The following is a 21,506-nucleotide window of genomic DNA, read 5'->3' on the forward strand; positions in this document are numbered from 1 at the left end:
TTTTTGCTTAGTAGGAATCCTACTCTATACACAGTCTTCTGTTTGGTATTAATTTCTCACTTATCTGATTTTTCACGTCATTATTGTCTTAATAACCATCCTCTTCAATGGCTGTATAATATCCAATTGACTCACTTAGTCAGTTTCCATTTGCTAGACATGTATCTTATTTGTTGAGCATTTAGGAGAGCCAAGCACATGGCTAACACTTGATAGATGCTGATTGTTATTTCCAATTTGGACTATCACATGTAATGCAGAAGATGTTTCTACATTTTTCTGTATTTAACTGTTTCTTTAATTTCTCAGATGTAGATTACTGGCGTAAAGGGCATTACTATTCTTATAACTTTTGATTCTAACAGGTGCTGAGGGCTTCCCAGACACCTCTAAGCCACATCCCTATGGGCTTTCCATTAGAGGGCTGGCCCAACTTCCCCCTACAAAAATCCACACTTCTGTTAAGGGCTTTCTCTGGAACCAAAGTCCATACCCAGTAGTCCAGTAGTGTTCAAAATCAATGCTACCTGGGGAAGTCCCAAAACAATGCCTACTCAGATTTGTGACATAAAGTCCAAAGCTCCCATGCCCTTCAGGTGGAATGGCTCTGAAGTGTTCTACACTTGCTCCCAAAGGTCCACCTGGGAATTAAGGTCCAGGCACCCACTGTAGCAACTGGCTGAATACCAGACTGTTCATATGGTAGTCCCTCCCCTTCCTTGCCTCACTTCCCCAGTTTTTCCTGAATTACCTTCCAGATTAGTTAATTGCACTAAAACCTTCTCTTAGAATCTTCTTTTCAAAGTACCAACTTCCATTCTCCAAGGACTTAAATCATTAAGGACATTAAGGACTAGGATTCTTCGGTGTTGTGTTGAATCCCCATCACAGCAGTATTAAGTAGGTATCACTGTCCTCATTTAATAGGACTGGTAACAGGACACAGAAAGGTTAAGAAACTTTCCCCTGTACACACAGCCCTGCAGTGACTGAGCAGGGTTCAAACTGTAATTCCACCTTCCCCCAAGGCCTGGGCTCTTAACCACTCTGTTGTACTGCCAGGCACTATCATGTAGCAATAGTAAGATCATTTGGCTAAAATAACACTGATCCTATTAATAGCTGTGATCCAATTTCACATTGCATTCACACTCATTATCACACAGAAGAGCCTCCTTGTTGCCCCTGAACATGCTATGAGTATTTCTGTCTCAAATTTGGACTCATCCTTGCTCCATTCTTCTTTCTCTAACTGGCTAAATTCTATTTCTTCCCCTCCAGTCTTGATCCCACACTGTTTTCTCCTTATTCTACCTACTTCTGCCATTGATATTCTTATTCTCCCTCTGATTCACTTTCCACATCTGAATATGGGGGTGGTATCAAAACTCACTTAACAGTGTTGAGTGAAGCTTCTGGAACAGCATATGCATCTTCAAAGGCAGGTAACAAATGGCATTTATGCATGCTGTCACCTAGACCTACTATAACTTCTCTGCCCATCACCCTCTAGACCTCAACTTAATTCCATTTCTTAGCCCCCACATTTAATAGACCATTTATACTAAGGAAGTACTAGTAAATAAAAAGCTATGTATTTAAGGCAAAGTTTGTAAATAAGGACAAAATGATTGATAGAAATCTTTTGAATATTATTTGGGGACAAAGGCCACCAGAAGATGTCTAGGACCATATTTTCAGTTCATCTCATTGTTTGCTCTTGGTCAAAGACCCTAGACTTAGTGAAATGACCAGTTAGTTGTTGATTTTTGTTCAGAAAATAATGAAAATAATTTCTGTTTAGTAGAATAGATAACCCCAAAGGTTTAGTTATGTTGCAATATCATACTACCTAATTCAGCAATCTCATACTGATGTTTCTTTGTCAAATTGCTCATAAAAATCCAGCTTCTTATATTGTTAGGGGCAGAAATAGAATATTGGGGCCCAGTTATAATTATAAGAAATAGTAATCATGCTATTTTAACCATGGTTGTTTTATTCTGAAGAAAGCACATTCTAACCTGGCTGGAAGTGGCAACTGGGTCCTGGGAGCTCAACTGGATATGTAGCCCATCCTCCATATCTTGGTGCTGCTTATTATCATGGAAAGATTAACAACCTTGTTGCAGAAATTAGAGCCCCCAGCCCTTTGCATATCTTCATTCCTTTGACAACCCCTAGCCCTTTGCATACCCCAGCCCACATTATCTGTAAACTGCTCATTTGGCATCATCTTTGTCCTTCTACACAATATAAACATCTGGCTTATGGTGGGGATCAGAGCAGATTTTTGTGGATGACCTGCTGCTCTTCCATACTGCTGGAATTATTGAAATAAATGCTCATATATAATTAAACTTGGTCTCTGCTGAATTGGCTCAAGTAGTGACAGGCAGCCCAGACCCATTGATTGTCCAGTTACAGAATGGCTTTTTAAATTGTCATATCATCTTATGGTCTCCTCATAAATTAGTGAGTAATAGTTTTGCCTCTTGAAAAAAATATACATTTAATATGTATAGTAGCTTTCTACTCATTAACTTTTCACAGACCAAACTCTGGATTCTGGCTTCCTAGTAATAATAGGATAGGATAGAGATTAAAAAAAAAATAATAATAATAAAGGCCTGAGAGTGCTGGGTATATACGAAGCTCTACAGTTAGACCAGCTTTTCTCAACTTTGCACTATTGGTATTGGGTGGGGATAATTCTTTGTGGTGGGGGCTGTTCTGGGCACTGTAGGATGTTGAGCAGCATCCCAGACCTTATCCACTAAATGCCAGTAGTACCCTCTCCTATACTGTGACAATCCACCATGTCTCCATACATCACCACATGTCGCTGGAGAGGCACAATTGCCCTCAGCTGAGAACCACTGGTATAGATTGCACTTCATAAGTAAGAATCATAGGCAGATACTAAAAGGTTGGTAAAAATTCACAATGGCACACAAAGAATAATTCTGGATGGGCTTCAAACCCCAATGGCTATAGATCTCACTGGCACTGGCCCTTTGCCTTCTTCCCTTGTGTCTATAATCTCTGTGATAGCCACTGCAGCATCTGCTTCTGTCTGGTCCACCTTAGATTCCTTAATTCCAAGATGTACTCATTTCCCCTCGTATACATGTTAATAAACTGTTGGTTTTTCTCTTATTAATCTCACTTTCTCTTAAAGACCCCCAGCTGACAACCCAAAATGGGTAGAGGTGAAGTTTTTGCACCCTCTACAGAGACCTGGTCATTATCCCAGGTCTTCCTTACTGCCTATGCACACAACAGCTTGCACTAAGGGCATCCTATGAACACAACTCACAGAAGTCAATGCCAGTGAGATGGAGCAGACTTTCAGTCCCCAATGCTATATCTTTGTGGTCTTCCTTTCATAATCTTTGCTTTTGTTTTAGGGGAGCTAAGTTCCTGTCCCAGGTATATTCCCCCTTTACCTAGTACAACATCAGGTCAGCCTCTCCCCGAATCAGCAGTTTGCAAACCTAATGGAACATCAGAATGCCCTGGAGGGTGGATATGTAAAGACAGTTCCACCCCAGGAACTCTGACTCAGTAGGACCTGATGAGAGTTTGCATTTCTAACAAGCTCCCAGGTGATGCTGACCCTGCAGCCTTGGTGGTCAAGGCCCAAGTTCAGAGACTATATTGCCCGTTTACCTATGTGTCCTGTGAAACATTGCACATGCTCTGCAGTTTTCTGACATGAGAGTTTGGGGGGATCATTAGGCATGCAGCATTGGAAAGCCTCTCTTTAACATTTAAATGCACCGAAGCTTCAGAGACATTCAGTTGTAAAAAATAAAGCACAGCTTGGTTTACTTCTCTTGGGAAGTCCAGACTTTCCCTGAATATTAGCTCATACACCAATTTTTTCCAGAGTCCTTATTAATTCCCACTGAACCAGTATTCTTCATACTATATGGGAAAAATAATCAGGGAGGGCAGAATCAGATACTCATGTGGCTCTGTATGGTCCCCTAATGTTACCTGGGAAGGTTTTAAGAATCCTGAGGAGCCCAACAGAACCCCTGTGAGTCAGACTCCCCAGCCCAAACTGGAGGAGCTGCACCTGAAGAGAGACCCAGGAAGATAGTTACAGTTCCTTAGCTTTGCCTTTTCAAATCCTAGCCTCCTAGGACCACAAATAGGCAATCCTGGTCAGGAAATAGCTCTGTTTCCCTTTCCTGTTGCACTGTACATGGTTCATGGTTTATCACTCTGAATTTTAAACATGAAAGAGAAATAAAAATCATCACCCTAAGAGTGAGGGCACAGAGAAATGCATTCTATATTTAAGGGGTTTTAGAATCAAAGGAGATTTAGGGAGGAAGAGTACTGAGGAGGGAGGTTTTTTTATTTTTATTGCAGGGGGTGGCTTGATTTGGAGAGTGCTGAGTGTTGAATCCAAGGAGCAAGAGCTTCTTCCCCTACCTTAGATTACACTCTCATTGCCAAGCTATGGAAATCTTCAACTGAACCAACCAAGGGGTGCCAATCATTCTGATTAATTTGGGTAAATCCTTTCAGCAATCTGGTACCAATTTGAATATAATAATAATTAGCATATCAATTCAGTTCTCCCTTCCTTCTTCTCTTCCTCCCTCCCTTTCTCCCTCTTTCCTTCTTTCCCTCTCTACCTTGTCCCTCTTCCCTGCCAGCCTTTCCTCTTTGCCCAGTTCTCCCCCTCTTTCCATCTCACCTTCCTCTCCCCCGTCTCTCTCTTCCTGAGCACTTATGTTCATTACTTTTAAAAGTCAGCCACACTAACATACCTGATTTTCTGCCAGGACTGACACTAGAGACACTGGGTCTAATGAGAACAATATCCAGGGAGACAAAGGTGGATTTCATTCCACTTTGCAAATTAGCAAAACAAAATTGAGAAACCATCTCTATATATAAAAGCCTAACTGTTGGTCTGTCCAACCTGTAGCTATGATGCACATTGACCACCAGGGGGCAGATATTCAATGCAGGAGCTGCTATGATGCACACTGAAAATTTAAAAAGAAATGGCACTAGGGACCTGGCATCAACAAACCAACACTCAGCTTCCCCCAAAGGGGACACAGGCCCCACCACCATCCCAGAGTGACACCCCACCAAATTGCAGCCAATGCTGTCAAGACCTCATGGCACAAAATGCGGCCCACAGCCCAGCCCAGCCCAACTGCGAAAGGTCGCTGTGGGAGCCAGATAATGACTTCATGTGGCAATGCCAGGCTTCCTCTCCCTAGTGACTAGCCTCCTTAGAGTATCTTCACACCAAGAACATGACTTGCTTTATAGCCAGGTGCAAACATTTTACACTTTAACCAAATGTTTGTGAAGTGTTTTTCCAATGCCTCATCTCATTTGATGCTCACTGAAGTCCTGGAGTAGACAGGAGACTCAGTAGAATCCTTTTTTTTTTTTCCATTAGTCGGAAAATGGAGATTTAGAAAGTTTAGAAACTTGTCCCAACTGAAAAGAAGTAAGAAATGGGAAAACTTGAAAATGACTTGAGGTTTTCTCACTTGGCAGAATATAGTCAAACACTGCTGCAGTTAAATATTTTACCCTTTGTTCTCCCTGCATGATCAATAATAATCTGCTTTGTGTTTATATTTACTGCTGTCTTGCTGAAAATTTCCTGAAAAAGAGGTTGGGGTGCTTAAGTAGGCTGGAAAAAGTTTAGCTAAATCAGGAAGCAGGTCTAATTAATCAAGTTGATCCTAGCTAATAAAGAGGGAATATGCTAATTGAACCTCACACCATGACAAAGATAGTGGCAACCACAGCCAATAAGGAAGGAATATGCTAATTGACTGCTCCAATCTCAAAGATGGCAGTGCCAGTCCCTTCCACCCCACTGGGGCAGCAGCTGCTCCATACGCCTGCCTCTGGAGTCCCCCAGCCTCCTCAGTCCCCCAGCAGCCCAGGGCCAGCCTGAGGTGCAAGAAATCCTTAGATGGTAGCTCCCTAGCCACCCAGGGCTGCTGGAGGCACAAGTGACTAGGGCTTGTGCTGCTGGCAGTGGCAGCAGCAGAGGTGTGATGCCAAGTTGCCTCCTGCTCCTGAGGGCTCCCACACTGTGAGCGGAGGCAGGCCGGGTTGAAGGACCCCCCGTTAGTGCATGAATTTTCATGTACCAGGCCTCTAGTCTCTATATATAATGCTCTCACTGGCACCAATTGCATATGTGTGTTTCAATCTGTCATTATCGATCATGAATTTGGTGGACACTTCTATTATAGAAAAAGGACAAATAGCAATATTAAAATATTTCTTCTAATTTGAAGAATTAGCTCTGGACAACTAGGATTGCATTTAATGAATGAAAAAGATATAAAAACTGGTGTGACTTATCAGCCCCAAGTTTCTCAGCATCTTCCTGCCACAATTTTCTGATCTCTGAAATGGGGTGAATGACAGACACCTTTTAAGTTGATATAAGTAAAGATGTAGAAAACTACCTGCATGTGGTGAGAACCTGTAGAAAGGCTTGTATGTGCTCAGAGATGGCCCTGAGGTTAAACTGCCAGTTTGCTTGTTTAATGATACCTACTTCAAATACTACAAATCTCACCTTGTTAAAATATACAATTCTGTGATTCTTAGTATATTCACAGAGTTGTGTAGCCATCATTACTATCTAGTTTCAGAATATGTCCACTACCCACAAAAGAAATCCCATACACACTGGCAGTCACTCTCTATTTCAAGGCCCTAGGCAATGACTCATCTATTCTCCTATCTCCATGGATTTTCCTGTCTAGATTCTTTTCATTTTATATAATCACACAGTGTGTAGCCTTTTTGTGTCTGGGACTGCCTAGGGTTGAATCTCAGTCCTAGAGTTCAAAAGCTGTGTGTTCTTTATCAAGTGTTCTCAGAATTTCTCCATCTGTGAAATGGAATTCAAATCATAGAAGATACACTATAAAGTCATTATGAGGATTAAATGTACTAATTAATACATCTAAAGTATTCACACAGGGCCTACCTCATACTAAGTACTATTTAGATCTCAACCTCCTTTACTGCTACTACTGCTTTAATTTCTAGTATGCTGTTCCTCTGCCCCAGAGCATATGATTGGTGGTGGGAATCCAATGATCAATAAAGCACAGAGCACACAGCTCTTGCCCTCCCCAGTGCACAGCCTGGTGGAATTATGTGATTAGGAAACCAACTTAAATGAATACAATAAAGTCTTATCATATGCACATTTAACTAATGGAAATCCAGCTCTTCCACCAAAATGATCAAACACACACACACACACACACACACACACACACACACACACAATTTAAGCCCTGCAATTAAATACTGTAGAATTATATCATACATATATTCTTTATTATACACTGCACATTTTCTGCATGCATTATACATAATGATTATAGTACGGGGTTGCATATACAAAACCACATACATTGAAATTTAAAGGGAAACTTAAAAGATTTCAAGGTTAATTATAACACTTGTTTGCCTTAGACTTTGACTTTATAATCTAACCCAAGTAAAGACTCTATTGTGTGCCTACAACAGCACCAATTCAAATGATTCCAGACAAATGAAATCAACCAACAACAGGCAGTTGAGTTGGCCATATAAACCATATAAGCATAATCATAAGAGGTTGGTGGCAAAATTGGGTTTATAGGACCAATGAAAATAATCTGTTACTACCAGCCAACAGGACAGACAGATAGGAGAAGGGCTGTGCTCCTCCATGCCCCTGTCCATCCCTTTGCCTGCTTTGTCAGTTTCCATAGCATTTGTCACCACCTGACAGACATCATGTACCTACCTATTATCTCTCCCCCAACCATTATGGAGGTTCACAGGGGCAGGTACTTGGGGTGCACTGTTCACTTCGGTATTCCCAATGCTGAGAAGAGTGTTGAAGACTTAGCAGGTGGTCTGTAGATTTGTCAGTGAATGGATGAATGAGGGTAATTGTTAGACAACTACCACTGTTCTCTCATCTTCTATCCCCAAAACACACATATTCTGTTCCTCCAACCTCAATTCACTTATCCTATCTAATAAAAGAGTAATATGCAAATTGACTGTGCCTCCACTACACCCACAAGCCATGCCCATCAGCCAATCAGGAGCAAGTATGCAAATTAACCCAACCATGATGGCTGTGGCCATGGAGCGAGCAGGAGGCTTGGGTTTCCCAGTGATGAAAGAAGCCAAATTTCCTGGCCTGCCCTGGCCTCCACTCAAGGCTACAAAGTATAAATTATAGAAGATAAATAAATCCCAGATACCAGGGCCTCCTCTTGGGTCACCAAGGGGTGTGCCAGCCTGCAAACCACCACAGGCCTCTTGCTCAGGCCAACCCATGCCCCAAGGAAAACCCAACCCTGATCTGGGACATGCTTCAGGGCAAACCAGTCAGTCTCCACCAGTGCACCAGGCCTCTATCCTATCTAATAAAAGAGTAATATGCAAATTGACCATCACTCCAACACACAAGATGGCTGCCCCCATGTGGACACAAGATTGCCACCACAAGATGGTCAGCAGAGAAGAGCAGTTGGGAGGGACCAGTCCTGCAAGGGATGGTAGTTAGGGGTGACTGGGCCAGCAGAGGATGGCAGTTGAAGGCGACCAGGTCAGTAGGGGAGGGTAGTTAAGGGCTACCAGGGCTGCAAAGGAGGGCAGTTGTGGGGGAAACCCTTCAGGGAGGACCACTGGGGGTTCCCAGGCCTCCAGGAAAGGGAATTTGTGGGTGATCAGGCCAGCAAGGAAGGCAGTTAGTGGTGACAGGGCAGGCAGGGGAGGGCAGTTGGAAGAGACCAGGTCAGCAGGGTAAGGCAGTTGAGAAGTACCAGGACTGCAGTGGAGGGCAGTTGGGGGGTGATTGGGCCAGAAGAGGAGGCAGTTGGGGGGATCAGGCCTGCAGTGGGAGGCAGTTGGAGGAGACCAGGCCTGCAGTGGAGGACAGTTGAGGGATCCACATTTCCAGGGAGGGCATTTAGGGGTGATCAGGCCAACAGGGGAGGGCAGTTGGGGGCAACCAGGCCTTCAGGAGAGGATAGTTAAAGGCGACCAGGCCTGTAGGAGAGAGCAGTTGGGGGGGACCAGGCCTGCATGGGAGGTCAGTTAGGGGTGACCAGTCCTGCAGGGCAGGGCAGTTAGGGGTGACCAGGCCATCAGGGGAGGACAGTTAGGGGCAATCATGCAGGCAGGGGAGCAGTTAGGCATCAATCAGGCTGGCAGGGGGGTGGTTAGGGGTGACCAGGCTGGTAGGCAGAAGCGGTTAGGGGCAATCAGGATGGCAGGCAGGTGAGCAGTTGGGAGCCAGCAATCTTGGATTGTGAGAGGGCTGCCTGTTTAGGCCCAATCCTACCAGGGTCCCAGATTTGAGAGTTTTCAGGCTGGGCTGAGGGACACCCCTCCCCTGATGCACAAATTTCATGCACTGGGCCTTATAATTGTTTAAAGATAGTGAGTCAAAGATGAAGCCCTAAGGTAGCATTCCAGGGCTTTAACATCTAGTGGGAAAGAAAGTGTTGGCAGGTGGGTGTGAAACCAAATCTGGAGGGTTTAAGAAAACAACCACCATAACTTCCCTCCATCATTAGTTCCACTGAGGAAGTTTGCAGTAACACATAATGATGGCAAATGAGATCTTTTACATACTCATGCCCTCCCTAAACATATACTGCCAGTCCAAATTCCCATCATTCTTCTCCATGTTTCTGCTCAAGAATTCTCCAAAATCATAGTTGCTCCCCTAGAACCACAAAGGCTAAACAGGGAAGTACAGAGGAATTAATGGTGCCAGGGGCTACCCTTTACAAATGGAAGGTGAATGTAGGTGGATATATACCCCAGCCTTCTCCCTTGCAAAGAGACCATTCTAAAGTGAGTTTTACACAGATCTTCCAGCAGTAATGAGCCCATGGACAGTAACCAGCTCAATGGCAGTCTTTATTGGCTTGCTTGCTTTCTCATTTCACACTCCTCATTTCTGTCCCTGGGATTACCTCCCATATTAGCTCCTTGCATCTAAGCCTGTGTCTTCTCTACTGTTTAAGGGAAATCAATCCAAAACACCAATATATCTTTGAGTGGCAAGAAATCCTTAAGAATTGTAGTACAGATAATTACTACAAAAGCTGAATTATTATATATTAATATATATTTTAGGGATGATCTGAGAATTATGTTCCATAGTTGACTACCAGCATCGTTATCTTGATCAAAGTCAGCAATGACTGAATCCTCAAGAAGTACCACATTTCTCAGGGCAACTAAGTTCTTACCAGAATGGCCATTCTTGCTGGGGGTACCATGCAATGTGGGTGGGTTGTTTGTCCCAGTCAAAAGCAAGGACTCAGGCACAAAGAATAGCTCTGTGTGGCCTTACATAAAATGACCAACCACTCTGAACTTTATATATGAAATAGAGATAAGAATAGTCTGATCCATGCTTCCATGTCTCTGGACCCATTTTGTTTGTCAGTTTATTTTGTTCATTAGATTCCACATATAAGAGAAATCATGAACTTATATTTTCATATATAAGAATAGAGATAAAAATTTATATGGATTGCAGCAACAATTTGAGAAAATGCATGCAACGGGCACATGGCAGAAAATTGTACAATACAGTAAAATTACTACAGTTATTTTTATGCATTTTAAATAATAATAATCGTAAGTGTTCATTACACTTCCACACACATACTGCCCTGATAAAGCCTCCTAGATGACAGATGCTGGGAAGATATATCTAGAAGATAAGATCCCATCAGATCAAATGATTTTATGAGGCATGAAATCCCTAGGGCAACAATCTTTGTGGAGCTACCAATATGGGAACTGGCAAATCCCTCTCTAGGGAACAAACTTTACTTTCTTAAATGTCTATGGATTTTAAAATACATTTAAAATGCATTTCCCCCTCTAAATTAGTAGGATGCTCAAGAACAAGGCGCCATGGTACCTTCAAGCCATAAACTCCCTTGGAACACAGTGAGCTAAAGTTAATACAAACATCCTTGCTTCTGCACCTAGCATTTGCCAATGGTCATGATGAAGTCATGAGCATACACTTATTTAATTCTCATGAAAACCCTGCTGGGCAAGTATAGCTACTCTCTTTTTGTTTAGACACAAGAGGAAATGGATGATGAGGAAAGTAAAGTAACTTATCTGAGTTTACACAGCGTGCAAATGTCTGGGGCCAGGATTCTTTTTATTTTTATTGTTGAGAGTATTACAGATATCCCCCATTCCCCTCCTCCAATGGCTCCTGCCCTACGCCTTCACCACACAACTGTCTGTGTTCATGGGCAATGTATATATGCATGTAAATTATTTGGTTAATTTCTCCCCACCCTCCCTCTCCCCTTCCCTCTTAGATCTGTCAGTCCGTTCCCTGTTTCCATGTCTCTAGACTTATTTTGTTCGTCAGTTTATTTTGTACATTAGATTCCACATAGAAGTGAGATCATAGGCCAGGATTTAAACTCATTTCTCCCAAGCTCAGAAGTACAAGATGCTTGCTCCTCTGGTTCCAGGCAAACTGTAGAGCCTGATTAACCTCCATAATTTTCCCTTGAGGACCACGACTATGTTGAATTAAGCTCTGGGTCCCCAAATTGCCAGTACTCTTGGCACTTGGTCAATATTAAAAGTTATAGGAAGGAAAAAAGAAAATATGGAAGCAAGAGAGGGAGGGAGGAAAGATAAAAGGAAAGAAGGAGGGCACAGCCAACCTTCCCCAAGTACTAATTTAGCCCCTAGTGTTTCCTATTATAACAGTTACCAAATTTGTATTATTTCAGCTATTTATTTTCTTGTTTCTCATTGGATGCCCTAAGCATAAGCCCCATGAGAGCAGGTTTCACTTCCACTGTGTTACCTATAAATTCTCTAAATGCCTCAATAAATAGCGAGTGAACAACTGTACATTCCTCACCTTCTGAGGATAATGTCACTGTGCTGCTGGTTGTTATTGCTGTTTTTTAAGAGCGCCAATGTTAACATTTACTAGCATACCACTGATTGGCAAACAGGGAAGATTCTGCTGTGATGCCTAGAAACATGGAATCAGCAAGACTGTATCTAATATGCTGAAACAAAGGTTTGTTAGCATTCGCAAAGCGATTGCTGAAAGTAGTGGATCATTATTTGCTTCATGTAAGAAATATTTCTACTGCTGCTGATTGAATGTTCAAGAAACGATTAAAGGCCTTGGCAATGTTTCACTCAAATATCTTTTGCATGAAAAGCCTCAGAGATTGGTTAATTATAGAAGCTACACATTAGTCTCTCTAGTCAAGGGCATTTCCAGGCCTCCACAGTGCCCATCCCAGATGCAAGCACAGATAGGCTCTGTGGGCACCAGTGTAGCTAGGGCCCTGGATGCCACTCCTAAAGAGCATTACTGCAGCCTGACTAACACCCCATGGAAATGGCCCTCAGACCCTGTTTACTGGGTCAAACACCTGGGTTCCCTATTTGGGCCAGTGGTTCTATCTTCCTGCCAACTAAAAGAGTCAGAATTCAAGCTTGTATCCTTAACCTCTTCCTGGCCCTCGCTCTGTCCTCTCCAAACCCAGTTATTATGCCCTGCCACGTTCTTCCCTAAATATTTCCTGGATGCTCTGAGGAACATGTGTCTACTCTCACCTGCTCTGTCACTTACTCATCTAGATTCTTTCCAGGATCTCAGGCCTACACTGGCTTCTCCCTTCCACTCATACCCAATCCATTTGTTACCCTGCAGCCAAGGTGACCTTGTCACACTGTATCCTCCCCATATTACTCACAATGGTTGCCCATTGCTCCAGGACAAACACCAAAATCCTTGCAGTGGCTGGCAAGGCCCCAGTGGCTCTAGCTGCTTCTTACATCATTCTCTTTGGGCTGTGCCATGTCTCCTCCTGCCCAGAGACTTCTACCAAGCTGTGCCTTCTTCTCTGAATGCCTTTCCCAGCCCATACTTTGTAGTGTTCCTTCCTCATTACTCTTTTAGACTGTAATTTGGACATCAGGCTATCAGAGAAGCCTCCCAGATCCTACATGTGGGTCTAATGCTTTTCATTCATTCATTCATTCATTCATTCACTCATTCATTCATTTTCCCATTCATTCACTCATGTTTATGAAGGGCCAACTATATGAAAGCTACTTTTCTAGACCCTAGAGTTACAGAACCACTCAGATAGCAACATGTACTATAATGGAGCTTACATCTTAGGGGAGAAAGACAAGGCACAGACAAGCAAAATATATATTATTGCATGACCTCTCTCACACAATTGTGTTTCCTTCCCTCGTAACAGTTGCCTGTTTTGAATTATTCATCAATTGATATTTATGTCCCTGCCAGGGAATTCCTTGGGGTCTGAGCCCTTCTTAGCAACTGTACCCTGAGAACATAGTAGGTCTTCTATGGATATCACAGATATTTATTGAATCCATTTGGTCCCAGGTGAATGAATGCCCATGAAGTTAAGTTGTTAGACTGTTTGGGTCTTACGGGGGGACAATTATTAATGTCCAGACCCTTAATGCCCTCCTGCTTTTAGAAAAGGCTCCCTGCACCCTCTCTTGCTGTACTTTTGAGTCAGAGTAGAAGTCAGCAATCTTTTTCTGTAAAAGGTCAAAGAGAAAATATTTTAGGCTTGGCAGGCCATATGGTGTCAACTCTGTTGTTATAGCACAAGCGCAGCCATAGACGATTATATAAACAAGTGGGCATGGCTATGTTCCAATAAAACTACTCATGGAAACAGGCTGCAGGCAGGAATTGGCCTGTAAGCCAGAGTTTGTATAATAACCCTGGAGTGAGATGATCCCAGATGCCCAGCAGCTTATGGCAATTGAAGATGTGGCCTGACTCAGCTGTGGATTCTGCAGGCAGAATTCAATAGCGTTCCACAGACTCCACATCAATTAACAGGAAGATTATCACAGAAACTTAAGCTTCAGGCATTTGCAGGTACCATCTCTTGTGGCACGTGGAAAAGCGGTTCCCTGCCACTCCCAGAGGAAAGAGACTTTGGCCTGCAGGCTGTATAAGACAGGGATGGAAGTGCCACATTCCTTGCAGGGTCCCCAGGTTCCTCAGAGGCTGAGCTCATTTCCTGGCCCTGTCCAGGCATGTGGCAGGGCCTCTCTAGGCTGAGCAGCTGCTGCCCTCCACCAGCCCAGTCTGCGCTCAGCTAGGAGACACAGGGGCTTTGTGCTGATCGGGTGACACTAAGTGGGGCCTTTGAAATGAGACATGACATGTCAAAACCTGCCTATTGCTCATGCTAATTTTTAGGAATCTGACTTCTGTTGGCAGCTGACAGAGGAAAAACAATTACTTTTTGTTTCTGTATATGTGTATAGTTATAGTTACCCTAACCTTTAGGGTCTATTTATGGAAAACAAGAATTGTCTGAAGCTTACCTGCTAGAATGGGATGAGTGGACAAATTTCTCTAGTATTTACAGAGCCAGAGAACATTAATTATAGCATTAACACTATATGTTGGCTGTAGTGGCTATTAACTGTTAAAAACAGTTACTCAAACCCCAGATAGTGCTAGGAGTACCAATGTACTGTGTATAAAAGTACTCTAGGTAACAACGTTATGGAGCTAACATTACCCTGAAGTTACGAATGCTCTTTCTGTTAGCTCAGTGCTTCCAGAGTACCCTGCAAGATGCTTTTGTGATTTTCTGGTTATACTTGCACTGTGGGTGAGCAATGCTGATGGGAGGCCAGTGCCCAGTGTGTCACTGTACTCCAAGGGCAGTGATGCTCTCTGTATAACGCTGCACCCAGTGCACTGGAGCCTACATCTTATCCGGTGGTCTCAGAGCCACTTGGCTGGCATAATAACGTGTTGGGTGAACCAATCTGCTGATATCCCAGCTCTCAGACTGCCTCAAAGCTGTGGTGTGTCACTTCCCTGGGTGTAACTATTCTACATGAAACAATGGCCTGGGTGTTATGTTGCTCTGGATACTCCCTAATCACCCAGTGGCACTGATGGTAATAATATTCTCAAAGCAAAGGTACAATCTCCTTGGTCATGTTTTTCCAAAGTGCACACGAATGGAATTCAATAAGAATAATCAAAAATAAACTATCAAAATAGCCTATCACTGAGAAATTAACTGCATAAATTTGATGAAGCTGCAAAATTTTGGAAAGTAGACATTCCCAATGCAAATGGCTATAGGGGCAAGTTGATAAAATCAGGGTGGATAATGGGCTAGGTCAGTGGCCGGCAAACTCATTAGTCAACAGAGCCAAATATCAACAGTACAATGATTGAAATTTCTTTTTAGAGCCAAAATCTTTAAACTTAAACTTCTTCTAATGCTACTTCTTCAAAATAGACTTGCCCAGGCTGTTGTATTTTGTGGAAGAGCTACACTCAAGGGGCCAAAGAACGGCATGTGGCTGGCAAGCCTCAGTTTGCAGACCATGGGGCTAGGTGAATAGTAGGGAGAAGTAGGGGCTGTGACAAACTACAGAGGCCTGTCCTCCCTAAAGGGGACAGTAGTAACTCAGCTCCAATGGTGTGGTCATGTAAAAATGCAGCTCTAAGGTTGCCTGGCTTTCTGATATTTTAAAAACTACAAGAAACCTGGATTTGTTGTTTTTTTAATTTTTTAAATTTTTATTGATTATGGTATCACATAATTGTCTTCATCCCCCCATTCCCATCCCAAACTTCTCCCCACATATGCCCCCACCTGCCTATTATCCATGGCCACTGGCTAGGCCCATATGCATGCACACAAGTCCTTTGGTTGATCTCTCCTTCTTAACCCCACCCTCCTCTACTTTCCCTCTGAGGTTTGAAAGTCTGATCACTGCTTCTCTTTCTCTGGGTCTGTTTTTGTTCATCAGTTTTGTTTTTAATGTACAACTTCCCACTTTACAAGACATTTGGGCCAAAGAAGATACATCTGTGAGCTACAGTTGGCCTGTGGCTGTCACTCTGTAACCTCTACCCAAAAGCCAGATTGGCAGAATTGAGATAGTTGGGCTTCAGCACCAACAAACTGATATTGCAAGGTTCAATCTGCTAAACCAAAGGATGACCATTCACCTCCATGAAACCTGACTTGGTCTGAATTTCAAGTTTTAAAGATCATTTCTTTCTTCTCTAGCCTGTCTTAGCTGCTTCTCCCAACAGAGAAAGTAGTTTTCTACCCTAACCCTAAAATAAAGCCAATACTTAGTATATGGTGATGGTGCAGGGGATTCTTCAGTCCAGCTAGTCATCCTTTATACAGTCTGCTCAGGTAGGGGGATCCAGGGCTGAGGTCCCCTGGGTGGCTGCAGAGGAGACAGGCTGTGAGGAATTGTATTGGCAGCATCTGTCAGGAGGGTCAGATCCTCCCAGGCGTGTGGGCACCTTGCAGACAGCCAGGTGGAAACATTGCCAAAACCACTGGTCACTTGATTTGATTCTGTCCAACTGATTATTGTAATTGGATGACAGTCTGATATTTCCCTCTCTTTTTCAACTGGTGTTGAAGGGTGAGCAGAACTGGCTCATGACTCACTCTTCTGGGTAGTTACCTAATGGGGCAGATTATCTCCTTTCACAGGCAGAACTGTGCCCGCCTTTTGGCTGCCTGAAGAGTAAGCGAGGTCCAACTGTAGTCAAATGCCAGGAAATTTCAGAATTTCCTTGCATTTCATATTGCATTGTCTACAAAGGTCTTTGAAATGTTTCTTGCTCTAATACTCAGAGGGGATACATAGTTGAAGAATAAAATAGAACAGAAGCAACTACAATAGGGAAAAAAGGAAGGAAAAAAAACACAAGGAAAGATGCTCAGTGCAAAATGACAGGACTTCTCATTGTAGCAAATAATTGGAAAAAAGGACAGTTTTGTTTTAATGGAGCTGCTATACTGAAGTTCTTTATAATATGAGCTGTAGATTCAGAATTTTGTAATGCTGTGAATGGAGCCCTCTTCTGGAGAAATTTTTCAACAGATATTAAAACAAGATAAAAACACACAGAGATAGACATTCACACACACACATTGTCATACACAGAGAGAAAGATAATTAGAACATATTGTTGGCTATTTAGATATGTCATTTATGCATGAATTGAATCCATAGTGGTTTTTCCCCTCCTTTTCCTTACTTTCCACTAAATAGAAATTAACTCTACTCCTCAAAGAACTATTTTTGTTATTTTTGTTTGCTTGCTTGTTTTTGTTTTTTGAAAGGAGGGAATGAAAGAAGCATATTCTCAAGAGTATAGCTGAACTTTTACCTAAATAGTGAACTTCAGACTGACACTCCGTGCACACATCTGAATGCTAGTACTTGTAGATAATGCAGTTATTGGGTACATTGGTTTTTTGGGCAGTTTTAACACATACAAAATATTCCAGAAATAGATTTTGTTTAATGGAAAACAGAGGGCTCAAAATAGAAAAGGAGAGGAGGGGAGACAGAGTGGGAGAGATTAGCTAAAATGACTATTGAGGCTTTTAATACAGGCCATGGCATTACATAAATTCCAGATCACATATTCAGCCTTGCAGTTTGTTAAATGTCTTTGGGGACTTGCTAAAAAAAATTGTTCAGACACATTAAGTCTACCACTTTAATCCCTTTCACCACATATATCTCTGTTTCCCCAGTGCTTCTGAAGTCTCCTAGGCTGTCACATGCTGAATCCTTCTCAGGGCAGGGGTATTCTCTGCAATCCTCAATCTTTTATTCTCATTATAATGGTTCTTCAAAAAAAAAAAAACACTTTCATTAAAATATAATATAGTAAGTTGAAGGGGCACTAGAAGACACTAATTCTCACTTATAATCCTACAAGTCAAGATTCTGACTCCAAGAAAGGATTTCCCATTTTAAAATCAACACCTCAGAATTCTGCGTAACATTTGTAGCCACTCCCAAATGCCTGGTCTCCAAATCTGAACCACTCCCTAAAATCCTAATTCTAGGAGGATTACTCATTTATTGTTAGAACTCCTGGCTAGTTGTGATACCCAAATATGGGAGGGGGAGTCATGTTTACAGTGGAATTTCTGGCTTGTGCTGCTCTTTTTTATTATTTATTATAGCCAAATTCCAGAGGCCACTTCTGGGACAATCTTTTTCAAAACACCCAAGGGAAAAGAGAGCTGACTGTCCTTAACTTTGCCAGTTCCCAGCCATTGTTGGTTAGAATTCCTCTCCCTGCACCCCAAAATGCCTAAAAGAGAAACCTAGCCAATGAACTTACAGAGACATATCTTCCAAAGCTGGACCTGGCACTTTACCACTGAGATGGAAAAACACACACATGCTTGCCTGAACATCATGAGGGCTGAGTGACTAATTTGCTTTATTACATTGTTTTTTCCCTTTCTTCTGTTTTCTCTCTGCCTCAGGAAAGTCTTGTTTTTTCCTTGTTGACTCAAAGGCCCCAAGACTTTCCCCACTTTCCCCACCATGGCACACAGAGCTCTGCACTCAAGCCTCTTGCTGGCTAACTGGATTGCACCAGCATGATTCCTCTGTAAGGTGGTACTGCTACCAGGATATCAATTACTGACCTAATGTGGACCTTTGCTCTGATTGTGCATAATAATCTAAAGGAAAAAATATGCTTTTCTGGTCAGGCAATTTAATTTATTTTAAAGGAATGGAGTGAGCTGAGAGTCTTCATAACCCACCTGTGTTAGCTGGGTCTTAGCTGAGGAGACATACCAGTTGCTTTGCAAAAGGAATCATGTGAGAAGCCCTCAGTGCATAAGGATTGCTGGGTGCTGTCATGTGGTCTGTCTTGTTCAGAAGAAAGCATAACTTTGGGCAAGCCCTGGTATCCGAACTGAGAGTAAAGCATATCCACAGAGACTGTGAAGTCTTAGGTAAGTGCTCCCAGATACCGGACAGCTCCCCCTGAGCCAGGCCTCATGGTAATTGCGTTACCTGGGACATCCTGTTGAATGCAATACAATCTGCCTAGCAAGTTTATGGAGGTGTTAAGATTATTTTACAGTGGAGAATCTTAAGCAAATTGCCCAGAGTGGTACTATTAGCATATGGCAGAACAGATCTGCCTGAATCAGAAGCATTTTCTGCACTACCCTGCTAAATTAGGATTGTATAAACCTATATTCAGCCTCAGAATTAGTCTAGAAAGTCTGGAAAACTGGTGCATAGTCAGGCATAGGATTTGTGGCAGGACTTAAGGCTACAGGAACCCTAAGAGAATCAGCCAGCAATTCTTTTCAACAATTATTCAGTTGTACTCCTTGGTGGAAGAGGAGTACAACTGAATAAGGGAGTATGAGTAGGGAAAGGGGACTCAGCAGCCAGGCACCTTACTCTGCCTCCAAGTACTCTCACACACTGCCACCCCCACTCTGAGTGCTGTCCATGGACATCGGTCAGATTCCAAAGTCTAACCCTCATGTTGACCCAACAGTGGTGTCCCCTTAGAAGGCTGCACTGTATCTCCTCATCCTAACCTGCCCCTGTCTGGGACCCTAGCTGCTCACTCTCCCTCTCACCTACATACTCATACATGTGCCTCTTCCCTTGGCACCCAGGAGTCCTGGCCAGAAACGCAACACCCATTCCTAGCACCCCAAGGCACTCCCTGTCTCCTTCCCTCCTCTCCTAGGCTGCCAGGGAGACCTAGGTCCCTGAGCAGTGCTGGGCGTGCCCCTTAGCCTCCAGCACCTCTGAGTACTGCTTTCCTACACACAAACTTCCAGAGATCTCTCAGATACATAGGTGGTTGCTGGAATACTGTGTCTCCATTGTTCCCTTTTAGGAATCTCAGGGAGCTCCCCTCACACAGCAGTGCCCCCCTCAGAGGGTTAACAGGCAGCTGTGGCCCTGGTGGGCAAGGCTTGAACTTTTCTCTGTGTTCCCAACCGCCTGCCTGCCCGCCCAAGAAAAGAAGCAGAGGCGGCAGCCAAGGCTCAGAGCTGAAGCTTCAGTAAGCTGGACAAATGGGGTGTAGTGTGGGGGTTTGGGACCTCTGCCCTGACAGGGGATGTACCCCGGTCTTTCCTGGCATGAGGTTGGGGAAGGAAAGGAACCCCAAGCAGGAGTAACTGCCACTGGCGCCTTTGAGCGACAGCAGCAGCCGCTGCTGCGCAAGGCTAGCCGGAGGCACCTTCCAGCGCTTAAGCCGCTGGGCTGGGTGAGGGGGCCCGGGCGCCCCAGGAAGTCAGCAATGCCAGGCCATCCTCTCCAGCCTCAGTCCCGACACCAGCGGCGCTTCCCTGCTCCGCGCTGAGCTTGGTAAAATAAGGACTCCTTGGAGTCTTTTCCAACTGAGTCTTTCTCCAATACACGAGCCTCTGGGAGAAGGCGAATGAAAGTTACCCCACTGGATGTGGGCGAGAATGTAGCCCCTGCTTGCAAAATAAAGGACTCAGGACTCCGGAGATTTTTCCTTCTCCCCCTCAGGGGAGCGAGCGAGCAAGCAAGGGAACACACACACACACACACACACACACACACACACACACACACACACACACAGAGGCAAGGCGGAGTGGGTAACCCATTCGCCCTAGGATCTCTGGGGCTGGGAAGAATGACCTTCCTCCCAAGCCCAGGGCTATCTTTGCCACGGCTCCCGGAGTCCCGGAGGGCACCGGAAAGCCCCCTCACTCTGCCGGCATCAGGCGATCAGAATGCAGAACCCCCGCGGCGCAGGGCGCGCCTCCGCAGCCCCTCTTCCCTACCTGGGACAGAAGAATACACAAGATGAGCGGAGTTCTCGGCTGCATTTTGCCCGACTAGAAGAGCCCGGCGGCGTTTTCATTCATGCACGAGGCTGCACTGAGCATATTTTCCGTGGGAGCCAGGCTTTGAGGAGAGGCTCTGCCTCGCCAGCCAGCCAACTTCCCAAATAGATCAGCGGCAGCATCACGAAAGCATTGGGTAGAGGCTGATGACCAGGACCAATGGCTTTACAAGACGGATTCCTTCATAAAGCTCCCTCGTTTTGCATGGCAGATACGGGGAGAGCACCTCGCGCAAAGCGAGCCCCTCAAAGGAGGCAGCCCATTTGCTTTTTTGCACTGTTGGGGCCCAGCCTCACAAATCACGCTGGGCATCGCCAGCAGATTCCACTTATGCAGAGAATGGAATTGCACCCGGGACTGGCGGCCACTTACAGCCCACTGCAAAGAGATTCTCTTTATTAAAATGTTAATAAGATCCACTTTATTTCCAATAAATCAAATAAAATGACCCCAACAGTTCCAGCCCTTTCTACGCCTGGAAAGACTTGGCAATGGATTTTTTTTCTTTCTTTCTTTTCCCCCCCATGTGATCCAAGTCATGATGGTGTTTGGTGTTTCTCTGCCATCACACAAATCACAAAGAGGACAGATCAATTCTAGCTTGCAGAAAAAAAATCCATCAAGGGGCAATAGACTTTATTAACTGCTCAAATGAGTATCTGACTGGCCACCTACTCCACAGACATTCATCTGGCTCCAAAGTTGGGACCACTATATGAGGAAACTTTTTTT

General features: G+C 43.9%; 1 protein-coding gene across 1 annotated transcript in view; it reads right to left on the reverse strand.

Annotated features, from left to right (window-relative positions):
• The window catches only part of CDH13 (cadherin 13), a 1,012,190-nt gene extending 991,166 nt beyond the window's left edge, over positions 1-21,024 (reverse strand). Inside the window, exon 1 of the mRNA XM_036440234.2 lies at positions 20,712-21,024. Within this exon, the coding sequence (XP_036296127.1) occupies positions 20,712-20,756 (45 nt within the window). The 5' untranslated portion in view covers positions 20,757-21,024. The remainder of the gene's footprint in view (positions 1-20,711) is intronic.
• Positions 21,025-21,506: the final 482 nt, after the last annotated feature.

This window comes from Pipistrellus kuhlii, unplaced genomic scaffold, assembly GCF_014108245.1.
Source record: "Pipistrellus kuhlii isolate mPipKuh1 unplaced genomic scaffold, mPipKuh1.p scaffold_m20_p_17, whole genome shotgun sequence".
NCBI lineage: Eukaryota > Metazoa > Chordata > Mammalia > Chiroptera > Vespertilionidae > Pipistrellus > Pipistrellus kuhlii.